Raw genomic sequence first — 20,323 nt, forward strand, 5'->3', positions numbered from 1 at the left:
AGAGACTTCACCAACGCTGGCTGCCCCTCTCTAACGCATCGCCCATGTGGTTCTGTCGCTGGCCCCAGCATCTCTCCAGATGTGTGTGTCCGGGGGAGGTGTGGGGGTGCGGTGAGGCTGCCCAGACAGCGCCCCTCACCATCCTACCTTGGGGACACCTGCCCTCAGCCCATGGAAGGCCAAGCGCAGGACTCTGGTTGGTTGAGTGCTCACTGTGTGGACCTGTCACCAGCCCAGGCTGGATGAGGTTGATGAGGTTGCTGAGGCTAGCCAGGGGAGGGGCAGCTGCCTGGAGGTGCGGGGTGGGTCTCTGAGGGGCTTCCAAGACATGGAATCCTCAAAGGATTCAGAGTCATTTGGGGAAATTTGGAGATGTTGAAACGATTCAGGCATGAAGACCTACCTTCTCTGTCTTCTTTCTCCTAAACAGGGCAGCACACTGAGAAAGCGCAAGATGTATGAGGAGTTTCTCAGCAAGGTCTCCATCCTGGGTCAGTGGCCTTGGCCCCGTGTACAACGCTCTGTGCCGCGTGGCCTCCTCCAGTCTCGTCTGAGTCCTGCCTGCTGGCCCCACCCATTTCCACGTTCCCTGCATGCCTGGCAGGTTCAGCGCCCTTGGTGATGTGCAAGCTTGGAACACACACATATACGCACCCACACAGGCGTGCTTACATGCATGCATGCACACACATGCACCCACACAGGCATGCTCACACACATACATGTATGCACAGGCACACTCACCCACATGCATGCACATGTATGCCCCCACACAAGCATGATCACACGTATGCAAACATGCATGTGTGCACACAGGCATATACATGTATGCACAGGCACACTCACCCACATGCATGCACAGATATGCACCCACACAGGCATGCTCACATGCGTGCACACACATGCACAATCACCCACATGCATGCACACGCATGCCCCCCACACGGGCATGCTCACATGTGTGCACACACATGCACGATCACCCACATGCATGCACACGCATGCCCGCTCACATGCGTGCACACACAGTCACGATCACACGTGTATGTGCATACACACACCAAGAGCTCTGTGTCTAGTCCCCTAGGGCACCATTATCCTTTCCTCAAGTGTCTGTGCCCTCATCCTGTGAGCTCCTCTTGTCTGTCCCTCCACCACCAGTGTCACCTCCAGCCCTTCCTCCATGTCCATCAGTTCTGAGCTGCAAGCCCAATTCGTGTTCTAGTAAAGGCGGCCCACTGTGCTGAGCTTCTTCCCACGACCTGTTTTGGTGTTTTCCTAAGTGTGGTTTCTCCTGCTGCATTTCTGCCCTTCCTTCTTCTGGGGTGTGATAAACACAATGGCCCCATTTCTGTTGATTTTCAGAAGTGTCAACAAAATTTTCACCAGCAAGGGTTTTTAAGTGTTTTGAAGTTTCTGTACCGTGAGTGATGATCACGTGCTGATGCAGACCAGCCCTTTCTGGCAGAACTTTCAGCAATGAAGCTGATGTTCCTTATCTGTGTCCAGCCTCTGACATGTGGCTGGCGACTTGCACTTTGGACAAGGAGGCTCTAGCCCATGGGAGGGGCTGTGCTTGGGAAGGTGAGGGACAGCTGAGTGCTGAGCCTCCAGGAACCGCTGGAAACCACCGCCCAGCAGCAAGCCCAGGCCAGGCTGCTGGGTAAAGATGCTGAATGAAAGGTATCCTCCTTTTCCAAGAACGTAATGGAGTGAGGAAGGGAGAGAAGCAAAGGGCTGACGCTCATGGATGAGGGCGTAGGATTGGGGCAGCAATCCCAGTCCCACGGCTGCTCCCCTGCCTGCATGGTGTGAGCTGGGGGGGACACTGGGCTTGCCCTCAGCCCTGGAGCAGCCCTGGCTCCCAGCTGGGCTCTCCTCTGCCCGGTCCCTGCTGTCCAGACCAGAGGGACGAGGAGAGGGCTCGCTGCCTGCCCTTCTAGTGGAGGGTTGGAGGGGAGGGCAGGAGGACACCCCCACACCAGCTCGTAGCAAGCTTGGGCAAGTGGAGGGAAGCGCTACAGCGGCCGCACAGACCAGCCGCAGGAGCCAGAACTACAGAGAAAAGCTCACAGACACACAGACCAGAACTCAGGAAGAAGGCATTCCACAGAAACAGCAGACAGATCCAGGGCAGTAGCCTTTCTCAAGAACACAAATCCAGTGAGCAAGCAGCGGAGGGAAGAGGTGGGAGAGCATCCTGGCCAGAGCCTCGGAGGTCGGCTGGGGTCCTGGGAGCGGAGCCGGTGCTGCGTGCCCCCCGCCCTACAGCTTCGCCGTTGGGCATTTCCCGCAAGGGCACAGAGACACGGCCATGGACATTCGTTGCAGCAGCTTCCACGAGGACTGGGAGGGAAACAAGGTGAAGTCAGCCGCATCGTGCGGATGGACCGCGGTCACGCGAATGCGCCAGAGCTCCGGGGTCAACGCAGATCTCGTGCAGAAAGCCGCACGCGTGGGTGGTGCGGGCAGCCCTCCGTAGCGTCTGTGAGGCTGTCTTACGGGAAAGCCCAAGGCCATGGCCTCAGGGGAGGGAGAGAAGTCAGCTCGAGCGTGATGTCAGGGGGTCTCTAGAAAACAGACCTGAAGGTCAACTGTGCTTCGCTAATAAAAGATTAAAAAATTTTAAAAACCTGAACAAATAGATCTGAAGCTATTGTGACAAAATATTCATACGATTTTATTCAGGACAGAGGTTGGTTACGTTGTTCACGCTACTTTTTTGGTTGATCCTTTTCTCCAAATGAAGAAAAGTGGACGAGGTTGAGCACGGGGTCAGTCAGTGACGCGCTGGAACGGCATAGGTAGCTGTGGCGCAGTGGTGGGCAGGACCCCTGGGGAGGGCGCCGGGGGATGTGGAAGGACGAGCCACCCGGAGACGGTGCACAGGGCGCCCCCGGCCAGGCCCGAGGTGCCGCGGTGCCCGCGGAGGGCCAGCGCCCCCGAGGCGGGTTTCAGAAGACCCCGGTCAGGGTGGGTGGCCTGCAGTGCGTTCGCGTCTTCACAGGCCACACCAGGGAGCAGAACCCAAAACCCGTGGGGAGGCCAGGTGGGGCCAGCTCGTCCTAACACGGAGCCAGCGCCGCTGCCGAGTCGAGCCACCTGAAATGGCCCGTTTTCTACCCCTTTTGACCTAAAAGGTGGGCATTCCATATGGTTCAATCTGAGGACTGGTTTTTTTTATGATCTTTCTTAGGGAAATCTTTTAGAAAAGAATGTATCTTACATTGAAAAAAATACCTGGTTACTTTTGGCTTCTTTTTCTTGTGTTAAATTTAAGCAAAGTAGAGTTAAGAGTTTACGTTGAAAAAGCGACACAGCTGGTGGGTCACGTTTATAAGAGTATTTCTGCTTGTCTTTCTGTCTGTCCTTCTGTCTGGGTCTGTGACTGGAGACACAGCGAGGTTGTGACGTCGCCGCGGCTATTTCTGGGTGGCACTTGGCAGTTTTTCACATTTTTTACGATTTGCTGTATTTCTTGAGTTCTTTGTAGTGAATGTGAGTAATTTAACACAGAACAGTAAAGTAGGTCCGGCAGGGAGGGCGCCGCGGGGCCTCTGACCCCACGTCCTCGCGGAGACCCTGTGAGATGGTGAGGGAAGGTTCCGGTTCCTCTCCTCCTCTGGTGGTGGAAGCTCATCACACAGCACGCACCGTGTCAGCCATTTCTTGAGGGCGTCTGCCCCTGTCACCACTCCTTGGTTCCAGAACCTTCTGGTCACCCCCAGTGGAGGTGATGGGAGGCACCCCCGTGCCTCTGCAGGTACGTCTGGTCTGGACGTGTCCTAGGAGGGGACGCTGGGCTGTGTGGCCAGTGCCGTACTCAGAGAAGCGAAAATTGGCCGCCTCATGAGCTGGTCCCCACGGTTTCATAGGGGCTGCGTGAAGGGTATTTTAGCCCCATGAGAAATCCCCGAACCCAGGACCCTGGGGCCCACGGTCACCTTCCACCTCCCTTTACTGGCGCCAGGCGCTCTTACACTCTCCGGTCAGTCCCCGTCCACAAGCTTGGTACCAGCCAGTGTTTCTCCGTGGCCGTCGGGCGGAGCAACCACGAGACTAATCTTCGCCCTCAGTCACCCCGGCTGCAGAGAATCCTCTGGAGAGATGCCTGCGGCCGGCGTTGGGAGGCCTTGCTCTCCACCGGCCTGCCCTCAGCTCCATCCCTCTGTCGGCCGGAAGGAGCGTGGAGGTGGCAGTGTGCACTCAGGGCCTGGAGGGTCCTGCGCATGGACACCGGGGTCGGCCCGTGATGGGCACGGAACCTGGCAGGCTTGGGGGAAGCCACCCTGGGGCTCCACGTCTGGCGCCTTGTGTGGTCTTGGGCTGTGGCTGCTGGCGGGACGCCTGCCTGCCTGTGTTCACATACAGTCCAGGTGCAGAGTTGAAATCCCGCTCAGGAAAAGGGCCCATCTGTAGGGGGGACGGTCAGCCCCCGGAACCCTGAGACTCAGGACCCTGAATGCCATGAAAATGCCCCCAGGGCTTGTGTGTCCTGCGTCGCCTCAGAGACTGGGTACAGTTCAAAACCCGGGGCAACAAACTGCCATCCCCCCAGTGTCTCCTGAGATTCCTGATGCTGGGGGACACAGCTTTGCATGTCTCGACTTTCGGACCCCAGAGTGTGGCACGTTTCAGATGGAACGGAGAAACCTGCTGATGGGACAGTGGGAACGGCTTCCCCCTGGTTGTGTGACTCGCAGAGTTCCATGCCGCGTGGCCCTCAGGCCGGCCTGCATGCCGACTTCCCCCGAGCACAGACTCATTCCGTGTGGGAACGCCACCGGCCTCGGGTGTCCGAGCAGCCCCGGCTGTGCAGACCTTTCCGGATGGGCTGGCGGGGTGCATGTGCTGGCGGCTCTGCAGAAGCTCGTCCTTTGCAATGCGCAGCATTGGCAGGCATCTTAAAGCAGAGAAATCCCGCTCCTAACCCAGTTCTAAAATAAATGCTTTGCTTTGTATTTTTAGCCGCTGACCTACTTAAGTAGCATCTGATAAGTATAGGCCAGGGAAGGTTTTTCTGCCAAAAAAGAAATAGTTAATCAGACAATCGTTATTTTCTTCCAAAGGAGCGTATTGCGTTTTTTTCCTTTTCCTTCCTGAGAGCTAGGGATGGACAATGACGGGGAAGGGAAGGTGCAGGGAGAGGCGGAAAGGTATCTAGGATTCGCGAGCTGTGAAGATTGAGAGCGTGGCATTGGAATTCAGTGATTTGACCTAAAATAATGGAAGGTGCGCTCTGCCCAGCCCTGCAACATAAGTGCATTTGCAGTTGAACCGTGATGAATGGTGTTTTTTCTGGACGGGTAATCGCTCCAACTGCTCTGAAATATTTTAAACCGCGTAGTAGCCCCAGTGCTTAGCCGTGATTGTGTTTTTGCAGGAACACAGGCAGCTTACGTCTGAAGATGTCTATTTTCACGCTGGGTTCACAGGCCCCAGTTCCAGCACCCATCGCCTAAGCTAAACCGTGATGCGTGTGAGCACAGCGCCCTATCCGAGACCCTGTCTCCCTGCCGGGGATGGAGCGCTAGCCCAGTACATCCCGCCCAACTCACTGGTGGAACGCCCAGGTCTTCCCAGCACGGAAGCGCGCTCCCCGTCTCACTCACTGCTGTCTTAGCAAAGGCTGACCTGCGGTGCTTCCTGAGAGAGCACTGGGGTGCAGAGCGGGGGTGCACGCCGTGGTGAGGGTCTCCTTGTCGCCCGCTCTAGAGTCCCTGGAGAAATGGGAGCGCCTGACCGTGGCAGACGCCCTGGAGCCCGCGCAGTTTGAGGACGGAGAGAAGATCGTGGTCCAGGGGGAGCCTGGGGATGACTTCTTCATCATCACGGAGGTGAGTGCTGCCCGGTTGGGGTGCAGGGGGCAGGGCGTCCCGCCCTTGCTGCTCCTGCATGCGCCACCCCAGCCCTCCACCCTCCTGTCTTCTGTCCCGATAACAGCCTCCGGCCCGCACTGACCCGTCTTCTTGCCTTGAGAATCAGAAGGGTCTCCTCTTAGAAAATGGCGCCGTGTGCCTAGGCCCACACGTGTGGTGGCTACACAGGACTGAACACGTGTGGGCTCAGTGAAGGTGGGGAGCATGAATCCACGCCAGAACCTATAGTTTTGTGTGTTATCGTTGGGGGAAAGGCGTAAATGTAGGGATCTTTCCACACTGTTTCTTAGAACTACGTGCAAACCCACAATGATCTCAAACTAAAAGTTTAGTTTTTTAAAAATGGTTCCAGGTCCTCAGCCTGGACACGCACGAGTCCCTTTGACGAGGCCCCGCGACAGCTGGCTCTGGGGCTGTAATCCGTGGCGGCCACGCTCAAGCCTGTCACTGACAGGGGCGAGCAGCTGCTGTGGCCGCCTGTCCCGGGGCTGGGCTCGCTGAGACCCCCAGAGCGAGCCCCCGCCCAGGCGCTGCCCGGAATGAATGGGGGGCCCGCCTCGTGGTGGGGGCAGCCCTGATGACGCAGGGCCAGAGGTATGCTGCCGTCTGTTGGGCTCGCATCCTCCTCCTCTGGCGCTCAGGGGCGGAAGGATTTCACGTTCATGCTCATTAGAGCACATTCTTCAGCTGTGCATTTTGCCACCGGACAAAGGGAGCCCTCGGCGTGGCAGCGTGGTGGCCTGGCGTGGTGGCCTGGCGTGGCGGCGGGCAGTCACTGCTGGGTCTCAGACACAGAGGTCAGCACTTGTGAGCCACTTTCTTGGCTTAGATTAAGAGAAGGAGAACTTGCCAGGTTGTCGATGCGGGTGGTGAGGTCTGGGCCCCGCTCTGCCAGCGCTCACCCACCTCAGTGACATGCAGCCCATAAAGCATGAGCGACACAGATAAGACCCTGCGGACAGAAACACAAATTTGGTTTGCAACTTTAGTCTGGGCTCGTGCAAAGCCCTTCCCGAGAGGGCGTGTCGGAGTCCCTCCTCTCTGCCGCCAGCCTGCCTGCCTGCCCCTTCCAGCAGGAAATTTTCAGAAGGCCGTGGAGTCCAGCTGGAGAACAGCAGGAGGGGAGAGGCGGGTCTGCGGGGGCATCTGAGGCACCGGGAGGTTCCGGGTCATACCGCGAGCATGCTCGTGGGGACCTGGTCACTTCCCCGCCCCGTCCTAGCACCGTGCCTGGGACAAACCCTGCTTGCAGGTGGCAGGCAGGCAGCCCATGCACGTGTATGAGCAAAGGAGGCTGCCTCCAGCCTGAGCTCCTTGAAAGCCGCATAGATATTTCTGAAGGCGTCCCCAGCACGGGGAAGCGCTCGCGGCGGTGTGGCTCGAGGTCCTTAGGGCAGGAGGCCCACTCAACACAACATTTCCTTGAAAAGGGAAAAGGAAGGAAGGAGGAATGAATAAATCCCAGGCAGGACGCATGCTGATTCTGGTCCACCGTGATGCAGAACCAGTCATCGGGGCGGAAGGCTGGCCAGGCTCGTCTTTGCTCCCGGAGGCGACATTCCCGAGACTTCTGCTGCGGAGTTTGGTGGGGAGACCCCGTTTTTATCCTGTGTTGTCCTCCTGCACGTCCAGGAGGAAAGCCAGGGCCTCTGCAGAAAGCTCGTCCTGCCTCGCAGCCATAGTACCATTGGACGAAGGGGCAGGTGGGGTGCCGTCCCCTCTGCGGTGGCATGTGGCCGACCCCTGTGCCCCCACGCCCCAGACCATCTGACCTCTCTCCTGTGGCCTTGGATGTGACACCCTGTCTGGGTTTGTGTGGGCCTAGCATTTCGCGGTTAAGAACATGAGACTCATTCGGAGGTGGAGGGGGTCCCTTCAGCCACCCCGTTCCCCAAATCTGCAGTAGATGTGACCGATTGCAGGGTCCTTGCTGCACTCCTGGGCAGGTGGAGTCTGATTCGTGGGAGGGCCTTGGCGACTCGCCAGACCCCTGGGACGTGTCAGCCCTGTCATAGGGCACTCAGGCTGGTCGTGGGGGCTCTCAGACCCTCTAACCTGTGGGGCCCTTTTTCCTGGCGCCTGTGGCCGTGCCGAGATGCCCGCAGGGCTTGGCTTATCGTGGGGCCTGGAGCTCCGAGTTCAGCGGCCAGTTGACGCCCCCCCTTGGATGTCCAGCCCGCTGCATCTCCACAAGAGCGGCCACCTGCCTGCGCCCGCAGAGACCCCCAAGTGAGAGCACCCGGCCAGGCTGGCCAGGCCCCGTGAGAGGAGTCCCTGAGCCCTGGAGCTGCCTGTCTGTCCTCCTCAGCTGTCACCACGAGTGATGCCCGTGTGGAGCCACCCTCGGGCGGCTCTGATAACCAAGGGGAGGACGTGATGCTAGCTTAAAGGCACAGATCTTTTCCTGCTCTAGGTTTAAATTCATGAATAAGAAGCTGGTGCTCACAGGGCCAATTTGGCCCAGAGACGCGTTTGTATTGGCCTGTGTGGTATTTTTTAAAAAAATATTTGAATTAATTGTCAGTATTTAAAAATCAAGATATTTCCCATAACAATCTGGATCTCTTCCCTTTAAAAATCTGCTACCTGACCGCCTTGGACCTGTATCCCTATCTGGCCACAACCAGCAGATCTGAGGGGCGGGCCCCTTGGGGTGGGAAAGGGCCCTTTTAGCCTCAGTCCCCACCCAGCCCTAGAGCCTGCTCGGCAGGCCCTTGCAGGCTTTGAGGTTGGTGGCCTCAGTGCTCGTGGTCTCAAAGCTGAGGGAGTAACTCTTGCCAGCCCAGACAATTGTCCGTTATTTACTGTGACCGAGGCCGCCTCCCAGCCAGGTCCAAGGCCACGGATAGAAAGAGTGTAAAATGCATGTGAGAGGCACAGACTGGCCAGGGGCCCTCACAGGACGCCAGGGAAGGGAGCCGTTACCGAGTGTGTTCATCCTGATGATGTGAGAGGGCGCTTTCCGAGCCCAGGATGCGTTGTGTGAGTTCCCAGGCCCCCGCCAGGGGGTCCGGTCAGTGCTCAGCATCCCTTCCTGGGGGCGGGGGACACACAGCCAAGGCCGCACAGCCCAGCAGTGTCCGCCTCACACCCCACTGGCCGGGGTCCTGCTCCTTGCTCCCGAGTGCCGGGCGGGCATTTGCTGCGTGTGCGTGTGCACGGGTGCCGCAGAGTCTCCGGGCACGCCTCGTTCTCGTCTAGGGCACGAGAAATAGAGTGAGTGCTGCTCCCTTCGTCTTACACGTTTATCTCTTCCCTCTCTGCTGCCTTCAGGTGACTCTGGGGAGGGGCCTTCCCGGTGCTGTGCTGGCTCTGGGGGGCGTCCCTGCTGCTCATCCCTTAGCGGCTGTCCGTGTCTCTTCTTGGGACCGGCTCTGAGGGTGTGCTGGGGGCAAGCCAGGGGATGGTGCAGGGGGAGGGCGGTGGGGTGATGGTGACCGCCACGGCTCTGTCCAGGGGCCGGGGCCTCCCTGTTGAGGGGGGTGGGGGCTCACACACATCAGGGCGGGTGTGCAGGCTCTGGAATGTAACCCGACACTCCCGGAAATGTATTTGAAGTGGTCTCCTTGGCAACTTGGATTTTTTCCCCTTTTCTTCTGTGATCAACCAGGTCGGGCGGGTCACACGGGACCTCGGGGTTTGCAGGCATCAGAGGCTCCCTGTTGTTTGCTGTGCGGCCCCCTGGCCACACCTGCCAGACAGATGGGTCAGGCCCGCCAGCCCTGCTTCCCCTCGGCGCCCAGTGAGCTGCCTGGGGGCGCCACAGGTGCGGCTGGAGGACACCTGTCCCTTGGGGGTGTCGCCGCTGGCTCAGGAGGCCCCCTGGGTGGTCCCTGGTTTGGGTGGCACATCAGGCGCCCGGGAGTCGACCCAGAATGTCATAGAACAAAGCAGAAGTTAGTGCTGGTTTTGGGTTTTGTAAAGTGAGCACTTTCCCCGGGGACGCTGTCCCCTGGGTTAGATAGTCCTGGAGACCCGGTGACTGTTCGGTGGCTGATGTTTCCGTAGGAGCAGAGACCCCCACGCCTCACATGGAGGAAGTGAAGTGAGGATGGCCTGTGTTCTTCTAGCAGACTTTGCAGGAGGCGTCCAGGCGCGTGATCTCTCTGGTTTGAATTGTCCTCTCTTCAGTCGGCTGACGGCACATGCGCACGTTGTAACGCATTAACCCCCAGTTCTTGGGACGCCTGTGGATTCCACCGTGCAGTGTGACCCCCTGCCCCGTGGAGACGGCGGGAAAGGGGCCAGCCCTGCGGGTCCCTTCTGTGAGGGTTAATTTTATGGGTCAACTTGACCAAGCCATGGTCCCCAGATGTCAGATGTTTGCTCAACACCAGATGTTTCCGAGGAGGTATTTTTCAGATGGGATTAACATTGACATCAGCTGATGTTGTGTGAAGGGGAGGGTCTTCTGTGGTGTGGGTGGGCCTCATCCGTTCAGTTGAAGGCTTTCTTAAGAGAAAAAAGACAGTGGTCCCCCGAGAAGAGACACCCCCTGCCAGCTGCTGGCCCTGCGGATTTTAGACTTGCAGTCCCCACTGTTGTGCAAGCAAATTCTGTGACGTGAACCTCTCTGTCCACACATATCCCATTGATGGTTTCTCCGCAGAACCCTGACTGATGCACCTGCTTCTTGGCTTTTCCAGAACAGTCCGGCCTCTGTGCAGGTGGGTGTGTCGGGCCCTGGGGCCCAGGTCTGGGCGCCAGGCGCCTGCTGACATACCTGCCGTGAGGAGCACTGGTTGGGGGTTCTGCGTGGCTGGCTGGCTTGGTGCTGCGCTTCCTACTTTCCTCAGAGCAACAAGCGGGGCCGGGCCCCTTGTCTCCTCACACCGTTTTCTAGCTGAATGTTTCTGCTCCGTTTTGGCAGATGGTCATCGAGTTTGCTTGCTTGTGCGTGTCCTCCCCGTGGGTCCCCCAGGTGTGGCTGAGCCTGGCAGAGACCCCCTGCCCTGCACAGGTGTGAGCATTGGCCCCCACAGACACTTAGTGAGCCATGAACACCTGCCGGCTGGTGGGAGCCCAGCCTGGAAGGCCGAGCGGGACTGCAGGATCCCCGGCCTCAGCTGAGCCCGGGGGGCCTCTGCCAGAGCAGGGCCCCTCCTGGGGAAGGTGGTCTCCCTGTCTCCCAGCTCTGCAGACACCAGCTGTGTCTGAATCCCCTCGACTCTGGATCCCCAGAGCTCTTGGAAAACGTTCTCAGCCATTGAGTGAGATCCTTGCCACCTAAACCCTGCTGACAGACACGGAGAAAGTACCCGGGTCTTCCCAGGGCCGGACCTGCAGCAGCCCATGGGGTGGGACCGGCCATGGCCTCCCCAGGCAGAGGGCATCAGGACAGAGAGAGTCAGGATCTGCCTCTTGGTTCCCGTGCTCCAGGAAAACGGACAATGATGTGGGCAGGTCTCAGTCCTTGGCCACATGGCCCCACTTTGCACGCCCACGAGGACCCTGCCGAGGCCGGGGCTGGGGGCATTGAGGGCAGCTGGTTCCCATAAAATTCCGACAGAGAGCTTCTCGCGCCGTCCTGCACCAGGTGGCAGCCAGGAAGGCGTTGCCATGGAAACTCCAGATGTGGTTTATCTGCTCTCTTAGCAGATTAATTTTGTGGATGTCCACGGTGCTGGATCTATGGCACCGCACTTCTCCCCAGGCCACCTTCTGGCCAGGGGCTCGCCCTGCTTGCCGCTCAGACGCGTGGACCCCGTCGGTGGGCATGCAAAATCACCAGGATCTCGGGGAGCAGGAAGGGGGTCGCCACACGCCCCGCTGGGTGTGTTCTTCTTTGCCTGGGGGGTCTTTTGTGACTTGGCCCGTGCAGTGCCCTCACTGTGTGCCCGGCTGGGGGGTGGGCAGCAGCAGCTGGCCGTTAGGTATTTATCTGGGGAGGAGGGAAGTAGTCTCACTGAGCTGGCCCAGACTCGCCTTGGGTCCCAGGCCAACGCAGGGGTCCCTGGAGGTGGCGCGGTGACCCGCGGTGGTAGCGGGTGGGCCTGACGCCCACCGACAGGGAAGATGTGGTGGGCAGGCTGGGCTGAGGTTTGAGGTCCAGACGGAGGAGATGGACAAAAGGTGTGTGTCCAGGCAGAGGCTGCAGGTCGGTGATGAAGGATGGCCGACTGTCCCAGACTTCTCTAGCAACTTCCCTTCTGGGCCGAACTGGAAGAAGCCCGTTTCCAGAGTGCCCGGGGCCCCGCGTTGGCGCCCTCTCTTAGCGCCCAGACCTTTGTCCTGCCGGCCTGGTGGGGGCGACCTGAGGTCACAGGTGTTTGCTGGCCTGTTGGCCCAGGTCCCCAGAATGAGAGACAACAGGGTTTTCAGAGAAGTTCTTGCTCCGTGATTTTTAAGACTTCATTTTTTAGGGCAGTTTGAGGTTCATGGCAGAATTGAGTGGAAGGAACCAAGATTTCCCATATCCCCCTGCCCCCCTCCCCGCCCAGGACAGGCTGCCCCATGATCAGTGTCCCCCACACGGGGCATTTATCGCGACCGGTGATCCCACGCGGACATGTTGTCACCAGAGACCACGGTCGGTGCGAGGGTTCCTCTGGGTGGGCGCGCATTCTGTGGGTCTGGATGGTGACAGCCGGTATCCACCGCCGCTTGTCCCACAGTGTTCCCGGCCCTGAAGGTCCCCTGCGTCCCACCTGTTCATCCCTCTGCCCCGAGCCCCTGGCAGCGGCCCTCCTGTGCTGTGTGCACAGCTCTGCTTCCCCAGGGCGTCTGGTTGTCGGGGTCCCACGGTGTGACGTTCAGGTGGGTCTCTCTGTTATCGGTGTGCGGAATCACAGCCCACTGTCTGCATGGAACACGGGGAAGCCACTCACCTGCTCAGGGGCATCTTGTTTGTCGCGGATAAAGTGCGTAAACATCCCTGCGCGGGTTTCGTGTGGATATAAGTTTTCATCCTGGCCCTTCGGGTAAATACCAGGGAGTGTGATGGCTGCATCTGAGGGGTCTGCTTCTACCCACACCAGCGCTGACTTGGTGCCTGGATGTCCCCTAGGGTCACCATCTGTGCTGCTGTGACCCCAGCAGGGGCTCCGTCTGGGGCGGCTCCGACGGCCCCTCCTGGGCTCTGATGTGTCTCCACCTCGTCGCCCGATGGCCTCCCCACTGGGAACGCCTGCACCTCCCGCCGACCCCTCAGGCCGGACCCGGGCAGGCCAGGCGCTCTGGGCTCCGGAATGACCTTGGCACACGGGCTTGAGGGCAGATAAGTGCACGTCCGTGTGACCCGGGGCCTTGGCACCGGCTGCCCCCAGACCATTCCGTGGACGAAGAATCTCAGGCTGTACAAGTCGACTTGCTGGTGGTCGAGGCTGGAGCTCAGACGAGAGCCTTTTCTGGAAAAAAAAAAAAAACCCCACAAAAATTTAAAAATTGTGCAATGACAGTGTCACTTGCTGGAAGTGACCCGGAAGAGTCAGGAAAGCATCGTCCACCCCCCCACCTCCCTCCTCCACCCATCCCCACGGCGGCTTGTGAGCATTCCTGACAAGCGCCTTCTCCTTGACCGGTTCTTCCTGGGTTTGCTCTCAGCATAAGAAATTCCAGGAGTCTGGGGGGGCGTTTCCCCAGATGGAGAACGCACCCCCCAAGGCCAGAGGTGCCCCGGCGGCCTGCGTTCCCAGACCTTGTCTGTTGCTCACGCGTGCGCCCACAGGCCTGCAGGTGCTCCCAGATGGGGCAGCGTGCAGTGTGCGTGCTGGCCACGGGGCCCTGCGTGATCCCGCCCGGTTCCTGGACCCGCGGGAGGAGGGCTGAGCAGCATGCGCATCACTGCCCCGAAGACGGGTAAACCCTAACAGATGCGTCGTTCTGGACGAGCCAGGTTTTGGGGTGTCGAGTCCCCCACCTTGGAGCCAGGGCTCCCCGGGGACTCAGGACTCGCAGGCCCCGCCCCCCGGAAGTCCGGACGCCAGCAGTGGGCCGCAAGACGAGTGTCCCCGGCGTGTCCCTCTGGTGTGGCAGCTGTCCGTACAGCACTGGTCTACGCAGAAGGAGCCACAGAGCTGGTGCTCAGCTGTCCACGGGCACAGCAGCGTCTGATGGACGCCCGCCCCTCCCGAGCCTCGTCCCTCCCCCCTCCACTGGGGGCCATCAGGGTCCAGCGGGCACTGGGGCGACCGCCACCAGCCCGCAGTCCAACCGACTCGATGACGGCTGCCATCCCACCAGGGTGGGGCTCCCAAGACGGCGGGCGGGTGCAGGGGGTCGCTCCGTGCACTGTGCGTGGGAAGGCACGCCCAAGAGAATGGATGCGGCAAGGGTCCCTGCTGCACACGCAGCGCAGGTCCGGAGGACAGGCTTGGGGCCAGGCGTGCTCCCCGAGTGCCCGCCCCACCCGGCTGTTCTCTGCCGCCGCCTCGCTGGGTCTTTCTCACGAAAGTCATTACCTGCCCGTTGTCGGAAACCAAAACGTTTATTTTGGTTTTTGATTTCATAGGAAACTTTTGGGAAAAATCAGCAAAACGCTGAAGGAAACGGGTCATTTATAATCCCCACCCCTCGATGCCTGTGCTAACGCTTTTCTCCTGCGTCCTCCCAGCCGTGCTCCGTGTGACCTGATTTATTTTCAGACCAGGGTTAGAATCACTAAGTGAGAAATTTGGGGAATATGATCTGGACTTTTGGCAAGTGTGTTTTTCCAGCCCAGAACATTCCAACTCGCAGTCCCGCGAGGGTGTCCGTGCTGCCCTTACGGTGGTCTGGGAAGCAGGGCTCGGAGGGGAGGGCTATTTCCAGGACCGGGGCGTGTCATGTCGTGGGAACCACGCTCCGCCGGGTGGAGGTCTGCGCCCTCCAGGCTCGGGCCGGCACTGGGCAGACAGAGCAGTCCTCGACGGTCCTGCGCTGGGCGCTGGGGGATGGTGTGTGGGTGGGGGAGTCGGTGCTGCTGGGACAGAGGCCCTGGAACAGCGCACCTGGAAGAACGAAGTGTCTTCTTGTGAGCGTGTGTCCTGGGCTGGGAGGCTGTCCCACGTGGCCCTTCCCCCTGGTGCCCCCACTGCGCCTTGCTGCCCGCGGTCAGCGTGACAGCCACGCAAAGGGAGTCTGTCTGTGAGAACGTGGCCACGTGGTCACATCTACCCACGAAGGAGGCCTGGGGCTGCGGCCCACGACAGACGGCGCTGTTCCCTGCCCTGTGTTTGCCGAGGGCTCCCCCTGTAGGTGCCTACCTCGCTGCCGTCTGGCTGGGACAGTGACGCACCTGCGTGCCAGAGTGCACACGTCCTCCGAGGGCGTGTGGGCAGGGCACGTGTGCTCCCCCGTGTCGGTGGCCTCGTCTCATGTGGCCGTGGCTCTGTGTGCCACCAGAAGGGATATGGTACCAGTCACACGGGGGATGGTGGTCTCAGGTGAGCGTCCATGTGGCCAACCCGTGCTGGCCCCACCACCCCGAGCCCATCCCTGCTCCTTCCTGTGAACGCAGCCCGGACCTCCAGCCCTCCCCGTTGGTGCCCACCCTCTCAGCAGTGGCTCTGTGAACATCTGACCTGCTTGGGTCAATGCAGCAAGAGGAAAGGTTGCCAGAAGCTTCTAGAAGGTTTTCCTGCTGATAGAGCTGCAGGAGGAAGAAGTGGGTTCTCTTCCTGCTGATGGCATGGGGAGACATTTGGTGACTCCCGGAACCACGGCAGCTACTGGGCCATCAGGAGGGACTGAGGTCGCCAGAGCAGGAGGTGGGAATGAGCCCAGGTCCCTGACCCACATCTGGGCAGCGGAATCCCAGTAGCCCTCAGCCACCTCTGCTTGGGTTTGCCGATGTTGGGAGTTCAACGCATCTGAAGGGACACTGTAGGCCTGGAGAGTGTCACCGAATAATTCTGCAAACCAAAGTCCTCCAGTTCCATGCCTGGGGTTTTGGAGGAAGAAAATGATCCCATTGTAAATTGGAAAATTGTCTAAAATGGGAGTGAAAGGCATGTAGATTACATGCATCACAAGGTAAAGGACATAAATGTGAAAGAGAATTAGGTTGGCACAACAGGGTATCGAGAAAAATAATGCCTGTCATGGCGGCCCTGAGCACAGGGGGCCCAGGCTCTCATGGCGGCAGCAACCGCATGTGGCGTTCGGGTGACCTGCCCCATGTCTCGCTGCCAGGAAGACCCAGCGTGGGCAGTGGGGGCCAGGACTCCATTCCTCCCAGGGGCTCGGGGAGGGAACAGTGTTCTCCAGGCCCCCCACCAGCCGCAACTCCTGGGTGGTGGTGGCGTCGCTTGGCTGTTTAGACGTCTGGCGCCATCCATCAGCCAGCTTCATAAACACCCCAGAGGCCCATGAGCCGAGTGGCCCCACGGCCGGATCGGGGGCGAGCTCGGGGAATCCAGCCGGAGGGGCTGCCGATTGGTGCCCAGAGATTCCAGGCACCACGGCACCAGCAGGGTCTTATGACAGGTGAGGTGGGAGTTACTCATTAACCCGCACACGGCCCGGCCAGAGACAGTGAGCCGGTGAACTGAGCCCACCTTGGAACAAGAGCACGTTTGTTCGTGCTGCAAGGGCATTGGGGTGCTGGGCTGCAGAGCTGTGGGCGCGCCCTAACGGCTGAGGGCAGCGGGGGGTGCAGGGGCCCACGTCCTACCCGGGCCTCAGTCCCCTTGGCAGCCATGAAGAAGCTGGTGGCCCCTCCCAGTGGCTCCGTTATTCGGGAGGCCATTGAGCCCAGCCGCGGGGGGCTTGGTTGCGGGAGGGACGCCGTTTATCGACACCCACTTTGCAGGGTCAGTGTTGAGCACCGACTGGGTGCTCTGGGCAGTTTATAAAGCCTCCCTTTTAGTCTCCACGGCGGCACCAGCCCGCCGACAGGTGTAGAATAGGAAGGTATGGACGCGGCTGGTGTCTGGTCCCCGCAAACAGAGGACTAGCCCACGTGGCTTGGCAGGCGAAGGGGCCCTGGGGTCAGAACCCACGCAGTGCCAGAGCTTCAGCCCGTTCCTGCCCGGGTGTGAGGCTGCAGGTCCCCTCGGAGTGGGAGACTTCGGCTGAAATGTGCTTGGCGTGCCCTGTGCTGGCCTCTAAGGCCTGCGTTAATCATTGAGCCGCAGCGTCTGTAGACACCCCTGTTTGGGGGTCGGGGGGAGCCACACTGCTCACTGGGTGAATGACCTGAGGCCACGCCCATCCCGCTGGAGAGCCATGTCCTTGAGAGCTAGCTCAAGGTCAGCTCCAAGATTCTCCCCACCGTATGGCCTATGGCGGCCTCATGCTCTTGGCCAGAACCCAGCGAGGTTCTGACTCCACATCCTTCTGTCCCTGAGGAGGAGAACCCCGAATTCAGCTTAGAAGGGGGGGCACATGAACGGAAGCTGGCAAGAAGGGGATTTGGGCGTGCCCCCTTGCTGGATGACCTCTCACCTGTGGCCCCTCCTTGTGACCTCCTCACCTTTGACTCCTCACCTCTGACTTCCTTACCTGTGACCCCCTGCTGGGTGTGACCCCCTCACCTGTGACTGCCCTCTCCAGCCGCTGACCCTCACGTGTCCCCTTGGCGTCTGCAGGGCACGGCCTCCGTCCTCCAGCGCCGGTCCCCCAACGAGGAGTACGTGGAGGTGGGGCGCCTGGGGCCCTCTGACTACTTCGGTGAGTCTGGAGTCCCCGCCCTCACAGGGTGCGTGTCTCACTGGGGGGTCCCTGGAAGGGCCCTGAGGTGGAGAGCTGCAGGGGTCGTGTGGGGTGCAGGCCTGGGCGCCATCGACGGATGTGTCCCGGACATGGCCGTCCCCCGGGAGTTCATAACCTCGAGCCCCTAGCCACGCAAGTTCTGGCAGGGGCCCAGGCTGCACACCACGTGGGGTCGCGGCAGATTGATGGGGAGCCATGTGTTTGTACCCCAACACTCCATGGGACATGCTCACACTAAACATGTATTTGTTGGAATCCAGCGGAACTGAGCGGTGTGGGCAGCCCTGGGGGCCGGGCCCCTGACCACCCTCTCGCCCCCCAGGGGAGATTGCGCTGCTGCTGAACCGGCCCCGGGCGGCCACCGTAGTGGCCCGGGGGCCCCTCAAGTGCGTCAAGCTGGACCGGCCCCGCTTCGAGCGTGTGCTGGGCCCCTGCTCCGAGATCCTCAAGAGGAACATCCAGCGTTACAACAGCTTCATCTCCCTCACCGTCTGAGCCCTGCAGGCCTGCGGCCCCGCTTCCCTGTGGTGGCGTGCTCGTCTGTATCCGTGGGCTGTGGGGGTGGGCGCCCCGGACACCCGGGGCTGCCCCTCCCTCCGGACTCATGTTTGGAATAAAACAGTCACCCTGTGCATTGCAAAAACAAAGGTCCCCCAAGACCCCCAGGCCGAGGAGATGCCGGCGGCCCCTCCCCACGTCCCTCCCCCTCTGCAGCCAGTGGGCTCATCGTCTCGGGCCCAAGCCTCTGGAGGCACACGAGCCAGCTTGCCCCCAGTGGCCGAGGGGCCAGCCATGAGTCCAGGCTGGCCCGGGTGGGCTGGGTTGGCTGGGTCAGGCCATGCAGGTGCCACCGTGCCCTGGGGCCTTGAATGTCACGGGGTGAGGGCTGCAGTCCCCAGTGTGGCTCGCTGACCTCCAGGGGGGTGTCCCAGAGGGACCCCAGCTTCCAGGGGAAGTCAGTGTAAGGGAGAGAAGGCCCAGCTCCTGAGGGTCCTGCCAGAGACGACAGGCATGAGAGCTTCTGGTGACCCTCCCTTGCCCCTGGACCCAGGCTCACAGGAACCCTTAGAGGAGGGACGGGGTCGAGTGGCGTGCCATCGCCTTCGCTGGAGCTGGGGATGCTCCACCATCTGGGGAGCATTGTCCTCCTGGAGTTGGGGTGGGGCCTGGATGACGTCTGCTCTTCAACTTGTTTGCAAAGCAGCTTCTTGGAGACTTTCTGAGGGAGGGGAGGGGTTTCCTAGACACATTATGGGTAAAGTTGTGAGAGCCAGGGTCTCCTTCTGAGTTGTCCAGCGATGCCCACTGGACATGTGCCCTTGCCCTGGGAGACAAGTGTGGACCAAGGTCCCACCCTCCTGAAGCAGGAAAAGTAGCAAACAGCTCCAGGCCCCACACTCTCAAGTCCATGATCCACTGAGTGCCCCCATAGATGTGTTTTCCGTCCAAGCACCCCGCGAACGAAGAGGCCTGGGGGCGGTGCAGAGCCTCATGGTGGCTCCCGGAGTCACAAACGAGATGGTGCAGTTACCCCGATTTTGCTCTTCCTGCGCACGTCTGGGAGGCTGCCGGTCCCAGGTGGCCCCCGGCCAGCCCTGCCTTTGCCCGTGGATTTTTTGTGATGCCTGCCCTATTTATCGCGACGTTCTGAATGCTGCATGTAATATTAAATGTGCAATGAAGTATCTCCTCCCGACTTGCGCTTTTAGTCTGAAATCCTTCACAGAGGAGGGTTTTTCTATTGTTTTTACTGTGGTGAAATACATGTAACATAAAATTGACCGCTTTAACCATTTCTCAGTGTGCATTTCAGGGGCACCGAGCACATCCATGTTGCTGTCAGCCGTGCCCCTGTCCAGCTCCAGAACGTTCCATCCCGCACACGGAGACCCTGTCCCCGTGATGCACGGACCCCCACCCGCTCCCCCAGGCCCGGCCCCGCCGTCTACCCTCTGTGTCCGTGAGTCTGACTCCGGGACTTCGTGGGAGTGGGGTCCCCATGCGTGTCCTTCCGTGTCTGGCCGGTGTTCTCGGGGTTCGTCCCTGTGGGGGCAGGGGGCAGGGCTCCATTCCTTTTAACAGCTGAGTGATGTCCACTGTATGGACCACGTCGTGTTTATCTGCCCACCCAACCGCAGACAGGGGCACTCTCCCTTCCATCAGCTTGGGCGACTCTGCCCTCCATCCCGTTATCAAGAGCTCGTTATGGTGTTATGGGAATGCAGGAGCGCCAGGCGCTGTGGGGAAGGAGACAGGCCCCTTGCCCACCTCAGGTGCTTCGGATGGGCCTGAGTTTCTAAACCAGCGGGACAGGGGTGATGACAGGGAGCCCAAGGACTCAGTCCTCATGTCCAGACTTTGGAAGCCGCGGTTCTGGGCAGAGCCTAACCCCCTGCTGCAGGCCTCCCCTGGCCTCTCCCAGGCCAATAGGCAGACTTCAGCCCCACAGCAAAACAGGGGCCCCCATGGAGCCCCGTCGTTCGGGACTGCCGGCGGTGGGTCCGGGCTCCAGCCTTGCTGTGGGGCTGGGAAGGGCCCATGGGAGCAGGGGTGGGGGGCCGCCAGCCAAGCTCCTTTTCTCATGGCTGGACAGGGGCCACGCTCCTTGGGAAAGCCACCACCAAGCCAGGAACAGGGACGCCAGCCCCCATACAGGTCCATCTGCCCTGCTCTGGCCGTGTGGGAATTCCAGACCAAGGAATGACCCAAGGAAGGTCAGCAGTTGGTGGGTCCGGGACGGGGAGAACCCTGCATGAACCTTCCCTGAAGTTGTCCCTTGGGTTGGTAAGAGGTGGTGGGTGGAGAAGGGTCTC

At 60.2% G+C, this 20,323-nt stretch overlaps 1 protein-coding gene across 4 annotated transcripts in view; it reads left to right on the plus strand.

Moving 5' to 3' along the window:
• Positions 1–19,294, plus strand: part of PRKAR1B (protein kinase cAMP-dependent type I regulatory subunit beta) — an 88,963-nt gene extending 69,669 nt beyond the window's left edge. For 3 of the 4 annotated variants that reach the window (XM_054507754.2, XM_054507755.2, XM_045875959.3), the window contains 4 exons: positions 431–491; positions 5,716–5,837; positions 17,387–17,468; positions 17,833–19,294. In XM_054507754.2, the coding sequence (XP_054363729.1) occupies positions 431–491; positions 5,716–5,837; positions 17,387–17,468; positions 17,833–18,005 (438 nt within the window). In that variant the 3' untranslated portion in view covers positions 18,006–19,294. The remainder of the gene's footprint in view (positions 1–430; positions 492–5,715; positions 5,838–17,386; positions 17,469–17,832) is intronic. The other variant, XM_045875955.3, reaches the window with a different exon arrangement.
• The last annotated feature ends 1,029 nt before the right edge of the window (positions 19,295–20,323 follow it).

This window comes from Mirounga angustirostris, unplaced genomic scaffold (assembly GCF_029215605.1).
Source record: "Mirounga angustirostris isolate CCGP_5_RB_7025 unplaced genomic scaffold, mMirAng1.0.hap1 SCAF_5, whole genome shotgun sequence".
Classification (NCBI taxonomy): domain Eukaryota; kingdom Metazoa; phylum Chordata; class Mammalia; order Carnivora; family Phocidae; genus Mirounga; species Mirounga angustirostris.